The sequence below is a fragment of the Lycorma delicatula genome, chromosome 2 (genome assembly GCF_047948215.1).
Source record: "Lycorma delicatula isolate Av1 chromosome 2, ASM4794821v1, whole genome shotgun sequence".
Lineage (NCBI taxonomy): Eukaryota > Metazoa > Arthropoda > Insecta > Hemiptera > Fulgoridae > Lycorma > Lycorma delicatula.
In genome coordinates this window covers 168,183,992-168,197,252 of record NC_134456.1, presented here as the reverse complement: position 1 = coordinate 168,197,252, position 13,261 = coordinate 168,183,992, and the positions used below count along the sequence as shown (strand labels likewise).

General features: G+C 31.0%; 1 protein-coding gene across 1 annotated transcript in view; it reads right to left on the bottom strand.

The window, feature by feature from the left end:
- The window catches only part of wb (wing blister), a 351,334-nt gene that overhangs the window by 127,487 nt on the left and 210,586 nt on the right, over positions 1-13,261 (bottom strand). Inside the window, exons 7-9 of the mRNA XM_075356683.1 lie at positions 11,871-12,026; positions 4,858-5,001; positions 1,235-1,498 (exon numbers count right to left, since the gene is read on the bottom strand). Coding sequence (XP_075212798.1) covers positions 1,235-1,498; positions 4,858-5,001; positions 11,871-12,026 — 564 coding nt within the window. The remainder of the gene's footprint in view (positions 1-1,234; positions 1,499-4,857; positions 5,002-11,870; positions 12,027-13,261) is intronic.

Below are 13,261 nucleotides of genomic sequence, written 5' to 3'. Positions count from 1 at the left end.
TGGTAAAACATTATACATGACTTCTTTGTGCTCTTTGGGAAATCATCACAGTAAATGTTACTGACATGGGAGAAGAAAGCTTTTGCAATGGGAAGTGTTATTGATGCATCACATAGTGGGAGACTGAGTACTTTAGCTGAGACATGTGCTGCTGTGGAGGCATTGATTAAATGATCATCAATAAAATCAACACTAAAAGGTTTTCACAGTTAGACATTCCAATATCAACAATGTGAGACCATATGTGGAAGGATTTTGAAAGTTAAATGTTTTTGTCCAGCCACAGTTAATGAGCTGAGTGACAATAACCTTGATCAATGTGTTTATGCATGTCAGTTATTGCTTGAATAGTTCCAAGAGCAAATGCTAAAAAGAACATCATGTTCTCAGATGAGGGTGCAATTTATCAAAATGCTTTTATAACTGTAACATTTTTTCTGAGCAAAAGACAATTCTCACTTTTTTGAGGAACACCATCTGCCTCATGTAATGATTTGAGCTGGGATGACAGTTGAACATCTCCTCTGTGCAGTTAATCAACACTGTTACCTTGAGAATGATCGACAAGTGGTTGCTACCAGAATTAATGGCAAAAGGGATTGCTAACATCATTACATCTCAGCAAGACGATGCTCCAGTACATTTTGCTGCTTTGAATGTCTGCAGTTGCCTCAATGAAATTTTTCTGAATCTCTGGATCAGATGTGGGTCAGAAGAGTTACCAGCTCCATTGCCTTGGTCAGCAAAAAGCACTGACATCACCACACCTGACAATACACTCTGGGATTTTGTAAAAGAAGAGATCTGAAAATGCAGATACATCAACAATGAGCAGCTCCAAGATGCTGTTCAGTCATCATTTGAAATGATCACCCCTGATATGCTGTTATAGATGAACAACCAGACATGGAGGTGCACACAGCTGTGCTTTGAACATGGTGCAACCCACACACATGTTTTAGATCCATAGAAGTAAGCTTCACCTATCCTAATAATTTCATAACTATCATAAACAGACTTCCTGTCCACCCCAGATTTTACATGTGAGATACAATAGTATCTCACATGTAAAAGTCACATATTGAGTCAGCTCAATATTTTGGTTTGGAGGAATTTATATTATAATATTTATAATTTATATTATTAGTTTAAAAATAGATCAGCAAGTACAACACCAGCAAGCATGGTTATACATATTATAATAATGAACATATAAAAAATTTAAATAACTAACCACAAGTACAACATCTGGTCCTATAGTTGGTTTTCCGCTAGTATCACCACGCATGACAACCCATGCAACTCTAAACGTAAGTGTTGAACCATAACTGGATAATTTATTTCCACAATATGGTTCTGGTGCTAACCAGAAATAATTTTCAACACCAGGAAGTTCAAAATTTCCAATGGACAGAAGTCCTGATTCAGGATCTGTTGATGGTAGAACTGTGCGACTGACAGCTACATCACTAACTAACCAATTGTTAAGTGTGTTAACCTGAAACATCAATAACATTGTAAAACAAGAAAATAGAATAATTTTTCAGTTGTCAATAATTAGCTACATTATTACATTAAAAAATATACGTTTTTTTACTAATAAATAAAGGATATTTATTAATTAACAATGAAATCGTTTAAAATAACTGTGCTGGTGTTCAGTCCAATGAATAAAAAAATCATAATTCAACTGCATACTGATGCTAATAAATTTAAACTTTACTTATCAATTTTAACAGTAATTGATATACTTTAAAACAGAAAATAAGTAATTAATTTATTGTATTTGTTTTCAAGGATAAATCTTATTTCTCATGCAAACAGAAATGTTGTGTTCATATGAGTACAATACTGGGCTTCATAAAAGCCCAATAAATTTTGGACTTAATAAAATCTATACAGTATCAAGTAATTTTTCTTCCTGATAGCACAAAGTAAATTTAAGTGAAACTGGTACAATAGTTTAGAGGCATATAATATAGAAACAGACACAAAGGACAATATTTTTTTATAAATCACTTATTTTTGTAATTGAAGCCAACCCAAATGTTTACAGTGTTACATCAGATCTCACAATAAAACATTCTTTCATGTATTTTGTATTATATAAGAAATTTAAAAAACAAACATAAAAACAATAACTTAATCTAAATTTTTACACTGAAAAGTATTATGCAAGAGGCTGTCAAAAAAAGGGTTTTATGATTAATGCTAAATCATACTGAGATACCTTGAAGAGACTGAGAAAAGTGATTAAAGATCAATAACCTAAAAAGCATTGTGGTTGCTGCATGACAATACAATTCAGTTGGTATGGGTCTTGAAGGACCTCTACAAAAAATTCCTGGCAAAGACATGGGAACAACCTCCTTACAGTCTTGATCTTGCACCACATAATTTTCATAAGTTCAGTCCATGAAAATTGCCCTTGAAAAGTGATGATATCATTCCAATGAAGAAGAAATCAAAAATGTGACGCAGGAATGGTTAATGCATCATAAGGGACAGAATTATTAAACAGAGGCATTATTATCACGCTGTTTAAACAAACAATTAAAGAAATTATAATTATGCAGAAAAGTAGATCTTCAATTGTGCTTTCAAATAAATTAAAGAATTTAAAAAAATATTCTATATATTGCTTTTTTATGCTAATATAACTAACCTTTTGACTGACCTTTGTATATTATGTATTGTTTTCTTAAGATATATTAAAATGTATATAAATGTATATGTATATAGTTGCTATATTATATACAGTATGTTTATTATAATAATATATAATTTGCTAGATTATATATTTACAAAGATAAAGATAATACTCCAGCAGTATGAGAATTTGCATTTAAAAGAAAAAAAATGTTATACTTCAGAAAAACAATTTTATGGATTGTATGTTGATCCCCCAAAAGTGGGCTTATATTTTCTTTATCAGAATAGATTTTTTTTCTTATAAGAAAAAAGAAGAGAAATATAAATGTAACTTTCAGGCTATCTGAACATTATTCCTTACAACATGGAAGATACTCATATTAATAATCACATGGGAACAACTTGTTTAAACTGGGTGTCATTGTGAACTGGGTTAAAATCCAGAAAAAATGATATGTACATTTCTTTTTATTCGTGTATTTCTTTTTTTATTCGTGTTACACACGAATCCTTAGATCAAAATGCTCTTAATTTCTTTACTTTTAAAGACAACTGCTTACTTGGTACTGCTTGCTTACTGTGGTAATCAATTCAAATCGGTTTATTAGTTTGGCTTTGTTTATGATGTTTGATCAAAAATACATGGAATTTTAGTTTTTACAAGAATTTTTTATTTATCCATCAATATTGATTTTGTGACCTTCAAAGTACTCCCATTCAGATGCAATACTTTGTGCCAGCACTATTTCCAATCTTCGAAGAACGCAATTTTCAGTATGGTGTTTGCTTCTTCAGCAATTCTTTATCTCTTCAATGTTGGCAAAACATTGTTCTTTCATGGTTTTTTTCAGCCTGGGGAATAATAAGAAGTTACAAGGGGCCATATCCAACAAATACGAAGGCAGAGGCATCACAATGGTATTGTTTCTGGCCAAAGATTCACAAACAAGTTGTGAAGTGTGAGCAGGTGCATTATCATGGTGTAATTTTTATGAATTGTTTCACCACAAATCCAAGTGTTTTTGTTTTAGATTGTTTCACACAAGCAATTGCTATGAATTGTTTCACCACAAATCCAAGTGTTTTTTTTTTTCAGATTGTTTCACACAAATGGCATAGAACGTCTAGATAGTACTCCTTATAGACTGTACGACCTGGTGGCAAAAACTCAAGGTACACTAAGCCATTGAAATCAAAGAACACAGTGATCAGAACCTTCACATCTGATTGAACTTGAGCTTTTTGTCAGTCTTGACTCTCCTGAACTCCTGAACAATGTTCATTTGGCGTTCCTTTTGGTTGAAATTCAACAATTTTGAAACACATTTTGCTCCAAAAATCTGAAAAAATTGCTTGGCATAAGCCAAATGATATGCCAACATCAACAGCAACCACTCTGATAATGCTTTGGCGATTGTTCATAAGTATTTTCTTTACTTTTTCAACATTGTCATCATTTGTTGATGTGCTGGGATCTACAAAGTGCTTGTCACCTTCAATGTCTTCATGGCTCTCTGAATTTTTGTTCCACTAGTGAATGCTTGTTTTATTCATAGAAGAATCGCCAAAAAAACATTCAACACTTCCAATGCAGGGCTACAATTTAGTTCATTCTTAAAGTAAAATTTAATGTAAATTTTTTGTTCTATTTTTTTCACAAGTTAGAAATTTTCAACATATGAAAACATGTGTAGCCTTTTCAGAAGCCAACAATAAACTAATCATCCAATTTGGCTACCAATGTAAATACATTTTGGACAAGTGTATAACACAATAAATATAAAATAAAATTGTGATAATTGCACTTATTCAGCATAGAAAATTAAAAAAATTCTGTGTATTTTTATCAAATCTTGAGCTGGCATTTTATCCTTACTTTTACTTGCAAGTTTAATAATATTTTTTTCACCTTCCTGCATGTACAAAAGGTGTAAGAAGATTACAGGAAATGTTATAATAGTAATTTTAAAAAACAAAAATAATCTTTTTCAATTTTTTTTTGGGACGGGTTTAAAGCTAACTTTATAAATTATTAGTAGCTTTATAGAGCATGCGACAAATCTCTTTAAGTTCCTTCGAACACTCACAGATTTTGATGACAGTGTGAATAATACTTAATGTATTCATGAATGAAAAGAGGCTCTTTAATTTAAATACAGAACACATAAAACCAAACCTAGATAGATTAAATGAATAATAAAATACCTCCTGCAGTTTATATCCTACAGCTTCTTCACAGGTCTCTGAAACTCCAGAACAATAACATTCCATACATCCATTAGGGTAATCTCTGTCCAAAAGAAAGAATCCAGGTTTACAATGGTCACACTTATCTCCCACAACATTTTCCTATCAATTAAGAACAAATAAGATATGATATGAGGAAAGGTTAGTTAAAATAGCAATCTCTTAAATATAAATGTAAAGCAATAAAATAATCTAAAAATGTTACAATCCAATAATAAATCTCATTCAAGTATAAGATTTCTAACAGTTTATCCTGCTCATCATAAATAAATAGCTGGCCTCAGTGTTAAAAAGTTGTATTCTTACACAAAAAAAAAATCATAAAAATAATATCAGTATAAAACAGAAAGAAAACTACTGGAGATTTTTTTATTTTTATTATCATAAACTAGAATTCTTATCCAGACTGAAAATAGTCGAAAGTTGCATCTTAGCAGCAACATAAAATTACTTATAAGATTAACTTTTTTCCATTTACTGTAATTGTCTTTTCATCCAGTTTTAGATCATTTTACAAAAAACATTGGCAGAAATTTTACAAAAAAAACTATCACCAGAAAAAAAGCAAATAACTCTGTGAAGGTACTAATCAAATTGTAAATAAATATATAAAAAAAATGTTACCAAATGTTCTACCAGATATATAGCTACACTACAGGCTCCTACACTGCATAGGAGGGTTTTGGTCAGTAGGAGTAATAGTAACTATTCTGAGCTAAGGTGAAATACTACACAGTTATTGGAAATTAGCCTTTTCTAAACAGAGTACTAAAATGATTTCAGGAGACATAATATCATTTAGAAAAATTAGAATAAGGCTCTCAAATTAACTGGAGGCAAATGATTTATAAAGTTCTAGTTTTAAAGAAATTAACATTATTATAACTGAACTAACTAAACAACTCTGAGAAGCTAAATGTAGGTTGCATATAACCATATAGCGCAAAGAAAACTAAAAAAGGTCAGCATTAATAATTTTAATGACAAAAACTTTTAGAATACAGAGTGTTCATCTTAAAAGAGGCCTTATCATTTAGTTTAGTCTATAATATTTTATTGGAAAATACTTACATAATAATTTTCAGGAGGGGTTGAAAATGATATCCACCCATTTCTATGCACTTGTCAATATATTTGACCATGTTCCTGGCTGTTCTTGTTAGATGCACCCTGTTTATTTCCTGGATGGTATTGATAATATTTGTCTTCAATTCCTGCAGGGTGTGTGGATTGCTCCTATAAACAATTTCTTTTAAGTAACCCCCACAAAAAGAAGTCTGGACTGGTCAGATCAGGAAATCTTGGTGGCTCCAATCCTTTAGATTCTTCCACTGAAAAAATCCTGTAACATCTCCATAGTAGAGCGAGCATGTGGCAAGTGGCACTATCCTGATGCAACCAGCAGTTATGCTTATCCTCTTGCAGTAAGGCTATGAACTGCTGGATAATTTTTTTGGTAGATGGCAGCATCCGCAATTTTTTTCAGAAAACAACGATCCTATTATTGGTTGCCTTGAAACCAAACACCATATGTCTATTTTTTGTGCGTGTGGGGTAGATTCAAAGAAAATGTGTAGGTTTTCAGTACCCCAGCCCATCTTTCAATGTGCTCTGCCATCAGGAAGAGTAGAATTGCAGAAAGATTAGAGTAAGGTGCTCAAATTAAGATTGAACTAAATTAACATCTGGTCAAAACTAAGATCTGGTCATAACTTGTTCTTCCACAATGACTGTTAACATACCTACCAAGGTGAAACCACACTTCACCTGTGAAAAATAGTTGATCTAAAATGCCAATGTTACAATTAATGATTTTTCAACCATTGATAGTAATGAACCCTTTAGCATAATCAGTATTAGTTAGCTCATAGAAAACCTGCTATTAATAAAGGTAACATTTCAGCATTCTCTTAACTTCAGTTTTGGCTGAACCTACTGACATTTTTTTTCCAGCTTATTTTTCATAAAGAATTATTAGGAGATCTTGTAATTGCTGCTTTAATGTCCTGTACAGCTTGCATTGTTAAAACTGCCTGTGTCAGTCATGTTTCTGGTCTAATACCAAACCTGTTTCACAAAATCTTTTAACTAACTTTAGAACAACACTTTTCCCTGGTGCTTCCTTTTCAAATTTCTCCCTGAACTTTTGCCGACGCATAACATGAGATCTCACTCTAAATAATTTTCCATCATGAATACACGTTCTTCAACAGTTAACCAAATTTTAATAAACAACATATAATTACGTAACCTTGTTTAAAAGCCAATGCTCGATACAGACTTTCAGTACTCCAATGTGAAGGCAATAAATAGTCCTCCCCACTCCAGCTTCAGTTGTATCAATATCTTCCATATTATTTTACCCATCTCAACTAATATATGCAATTTAACAAAAATATGCATTAGTATACATTACTAAGTGATGGAGCCTCTTTTAAGTTGAACACTGTATATGTAAAGGAAATTGACTAAACAAAATGTGAATAGAACCCAGAGAACAAAGCATAAATACCACCATGGTAATAATTTACCAGCTGCAGATTTGTACTTAAGTGCCATTAGAGGCACTAATAGAATTAGAGGCATTAGAGGTTTCAAATGTTTTACAATGCCTTAAAAGATGTTATAATGCTCTATCAAAGTGGTTTTACAAAATAGAACAATAGATGCACACAGCTAGACAAATTTCTGTAGAAAATGCCATACCAGTGCATTAGTCATTATTTAGTTCATCAAAATTATTGTATATACATGTTGTTTATAAACATAATGTAATGTTTAGGCTACATGAAACTATTACTGATTTCTTACCTGATATAGCCTAATTATTTCAACCAGCTCAATAATTATATCCTGTTCATTCAGTGTGTTCTATATAACATGAAACTGAATCCATGTATAATATATAAACTACAGTTTGTGTAAATTTTCTTTCATATTTATAGTTTCATTTATATTTATATAGTTTTTATGTACATTCTTTTCTTACTAACATCATATATAATTTAATAAATAGCTATTTATTAACATTTTAATTTTTGCTTTTACTGAAAATGAAATGGTTTAGAATTCTATTCTGAATTAACTCAAGTGATAAAGTTTCAGAATCAAGCTCAAGAAATATCATATGTAAGTGAATTTGCGATGGAGGATTGTATAGTTCTAATGACATTACTAAAGAAGTTCATGAACAGAACAACTAATTCCTGGCTATTTCTGTCAGGATAGTTCATTATTTCTATAAAGAAAAAAAAATTAGATTTATCAACAGATAGTGTGTGTTTCAACCTTCTAAAAAACACAAGAGAAAAAACTATTAATAGAATTGAATGACTTTGATAAGTGCACTTTGAGGATGATTGTTTATAACTTTTATAAACATTAAAAATATATAAGGTGTGGCTATTAAATAACTTAAATAATGAGATAAATGCTGTAAAATATTTTATTTTAAATTTATACATATTTAGTTATTATCCTCTTCAATATACACCCCTCCTCTATCCCTACAATGCTTCATGCAAATTTTCCATTGTTTGAAACAGTGCTGGAAGTCTTCTTCTGTGAGCTCTTTCATGATGCATGCCACTTTTTATTTCACAGCTTTGAAATCTTGTTCCTTTTAATGCAGATTTGATGTTGGGAAACAGATAAAAGTCACATGGTGCCAGGTCAGGCAAATAAGGAAGATGGTCTAACACTGGGATGTTACACTTGGCTAGAAACATCTTCACAGACAGTGCAGTGTGAACCGGTGCGTTGTCCTGATAAAGAATCCATGACTTGTTCCTCCACAATTCAGGTCGTTTTTTTCTTATTTTTTCATGGAGTTGAGCAAGGACCACAAGGTAGTAATGGTGATTAATAGTTTGACCTTCAGGAACCCAGTGAAGGTATACAATCCCATGAATATAAAAAAAAAAACAATCATCACTTTGAATTATGATTTGCTCATTCAAGCTGTTTTAGCTCTCAGTGAAGTTGGGGCCTTCCAGTACATGGATTGATACCTGGGTTTTGGATCATAAGTAAAAAACCAAGATTCATAACAGATTATCACATTTTCCAAGAAGTTTGGGTCATTCTCAATGGCATTCAAAGGGTCAGAACAAATATTATCACAAGCTTCCTTTTGTTTGATTGTGAGAATTTTAGGCACCATTTTTGCACACACTTTTTGCATGATAAAATTATTATATAATATTTGCCTTACGCATTCTTTGTCAATTCATACAGTTTCAGCAATCGCATGAATAGTTAACCAACGATCAGATCGAATCAGATTACCAATTTTTTTATCCATTCTTGACGTGGAAGGGTGACCTGGGCGAACATCACCTTCAACGTCTTTTTGGCCATCTTGGAAATGCTTAAAACACTCAAAAACCTGTGCATGTGATAAACATTCATTGCCATATACTTTTTTTAATTAAAGATTAGTTTCAGTAGCGGTTTTTCCAAATTTCACGACAATTCTTTGCTCTAATAAAAGACCTATAATTTTTTCAGCAAAACAAAAAATCACATGTTATCCAAACAAAGGCCACAGGCAAACTAATATGCCTACAGAAACTGGAGTGGCAACAATCAAAAGAGAAGGCTTCATGCTACACAGCTGTCAATCATATGAATTTGGTGCATGCACAGTTCTGTAGCACCATTAGCCTCATTATTTAATAGCCACACCTCGTATGCCAACCTTAAAATCAATTTAAAAAATTAAATTAAACTACACAGAAAGTGTTTATTTGAGAAAAATATTGTAAACATTAAGATCTTCATGGAAAAAAGTAGAGAATAATAAGAAATTGTTATCTGAAACATATGATGTAAGACCTGAATAATCACAATGCCTAACAGCAATTAAACAAGAAATGGAAGAGTAATACTCAAACATTTATTTAGACAGATGTTATTATTTAACAGATTTTATTTTCACACATATGCAATAAAGGTTGATCTGATAGTAGTAATTTGATGAAGGCTTTAGAAAGAGCTTACAAAAAAGAAAAAGAGCTACTGTTGTACATGTTGGAGGTGAAAAGGGAGTCATTCCTAATGCACTCTTAATTTGGCAGGAACAACATCTAGGTATTATCATGATCAAATGAATTCTGACAATTTTGTGGATTCGGTTAATACCAAGTTTACTACAAAATCCGATTGTAGTTGTTGGTAATGTAAAAAAAACTTCACAGTAAAAAAAAAAACAAATTTCATATCACTGTTGCATGTTCAACACTGAGTTCTAGCATTAATAAAACTTCATAGAGTACATGTACAAGTTTTAACTAGATAATTTAATGAAATCATATGGGCACATGATTTTCGCTTGCCTCCATACCACCCAGACCTGAATTCTATTGAGGATGGGAAGTTGTGAAAACTATATGAAAGAAAAAACTACAAATAAATAATAAGGATCAAAGAAGATTACTATGAATGGAAGCACATCAGATATGTCAGTACAGAAGAGTTTATTATTATGAACATCAACTCTTCTCCTGAAAATTGTGATAAGAGTGATGATAAAGAGAGGTAAAGAGTAAAGACGTAAAGTGGGGGTAAGATAAGTAAGGTAAAGGGTGATAAGATTTGGCAACTCCATTATAAAATATTTTCTTTTTTCTGAGGTAAGTGGATAAAATTATATATTTTGAAATGTATCATAAGGGTCTATTTGATTGTTTATAAAATAGCACACATTTAAACTTTTGTATCAATATGTTATAAAAAAAATCCAAAATAAAATGTTGATATTTTTTTTATATTTAATTCACTTACAATCATTAGTGTAAGTGAACACTCATTTTTAAAGATGTAATTCAGATTACTAATAAGGTAATTTGCATTTAGTACCTTTCACAGAATGCTAATTACAGGAGATAAAAAATTTGATATTATGAAAATGTAGTAGTTAACTTCTACAAAAGTATTTTATACAAAAGTAATTTTTATTTAAAAGTAATTTTATACAAAAGTATTAGATTGAGGGTGATAATAATATAATCAAATTTTCTTTGAGGGAACACAAAAAGGTAATTTCCTCTTTAATATATTTTTCTAAGTGTCAGAGAATTGTAATTAAATTTTAAAACAGATTTCCCTGGCAGATGAATAAATATGTAGTTGCATTATACATTTTGTACACAAAGTGGTTGTTTAATTTATTGCTTTGCATTATTAAAATAATCCATCTATATCTTTTACACATTTTACTGGAGACTAGTTCATCCTTATGCTTGTATTCATCTTTCCAGAATTGTATACAGTAACTAAAAAATTTAATTTAGTTTTCCTCTTAAAGAATGAAAACAAAAAACATAAGACAGCAGAAGTAGTCACTAAACACTTTAAATTAGAATCTATACTAAAATAATATCATAAAATTTATATTTATGATATAAATTAAATACACATTACTTATTTGTACTCTTATAAACATCATCCACTTAAAAACAAATTTCCTGACTTCTACTGTTTTATTTTTCATAATAAATTTTCTTTTACTAATAAATAGGAAGATATGAATTAAAATCATGGGAATGAAAAATACAAACATTTTATAAATAATTATAAAACTGAACGCTGGATTTTCTTTAATAATAATCATACAATAATGTCAATGATGTATTAATTTTTACTGAAATTTAATGTAAATAAGAATATTTAACATAAATAATGGCCAGACTAAAAGTAGTGGCATATATATATATATATATAAACCAAACCACCCAAGCTCAGACCATAAGCCTCAATAAATATTATAGATAATTTTTTGTTACAGTCACTTGACTGTTCTGATGCACTTCTCATTCTTCCCAATTTTCATAAATCTTTCAATTTCAACTAATTTTTAGTTTTACATCCTACAAATATCTCTGTATAATTACCATTAAAAAAAATATGAATATACAAATATTCATCAGTGCATATGAACACATACAACATTAACATCGATAGGATCATACCTTACAAACACATCTCTCGTCACAACTAGCATGAGGTAACATCCCTCGAATATCACATGGACATGGTTCACAGTGTGGGAAGTTTCGATACCCTGGTGCACACTGTTCACAACGTAAGCCTGTATAACCTTCTCTACATTCACATGCACCAGCAGGCTAAAAAATAATTAACCAATTACTCTAACCATGAAAGATAATAAAAATAAAATATAAACAGTCATATTATAGTTACAATTTAATAATAAAGTTAAAGATTGTTTTATAATTTATTTTGAGCAAAGCTACTGAAAATCTTCATACAAACAAATCAAAAAGAAGAAAAAGCACAAGTCCATAGGAAACTAAAGTTACCAATGGTGTTTAAATAAAATGCAGATGCTGTCAAAATCTGCAAGGCTATTCCAAAAATGTCTTGCATTTAGGTGTCACTTTGTAGTCTTTTTTCTAATGTAAATTTATTTATTTTGGTAAAAGCAAACATTATGATGGCATGAGCTATATACATTAATGGAACTCCATTACAGATTTTTGAGCATGCGTTATGGAAGGAATTTTTTCAATATTTGAGGCCTTCATTCACACCAGCAACAAGGAATCACTTATCTACACTCTCTTAGATATGGAGTACAATTGTATGATGATTGATGTTCAGAACATCATCAACTGACGATTTGCTTCTTCAGAGCGATGCTTGGAGTAACATTAAACAAAGTGGTATTTTTAAGAAGTTAGAAAAAAATTTAATGGTTTTTAGCAAACAGCTTTCTCTCAAGTGTGGAACAAAACAATTTACAGAAAATTTTTCATGAAAGTTAAGACATCTGGGCGCTCAATTGATTTTGCAGCTGATTTATTAAACCCAGCCTCCCAGAGGTCAAACTGCATGGCAGAGGAGTTAATCAGTAGAATGGAGTTCAACGACCGAATAGCTAAAAAAATGGCCGTGAATGAGAAATCTAATATGGCGGAATTAACAGGATGCAGGAGCAAGAAGAAAATATCTAGGCTAAAGATTTCCTGTGGAAGTCAATAGAAAGCATGACCCCCATAGAGTGGTGGATTGGAGAAGAGCTTCAGTCATTTCAGTTTTATCCACAAAAAAAAAAGAAACTGTCTAACAACAGAAAGGGGGAAAATCACATTTACGGGTTACAACTATCATCTTCAGAAAGATCCTGATTGTGATTCCCAGGGGACTCTAAAAGGCACTACACTGCAATGGCCACCTTCTCAAAATAGTGAAGAGGAGGATGATGATGAAGAAGAAGAATGTTAAAATATTGTAGTAATTATAGTTATTAAGCAGTTCATTAGTCTTTTTAATTTTAGATATGAGAATTAGATTAAAAATCTTGGTGGTATTATATTTTGGCTAGTATAAATATGCTGTT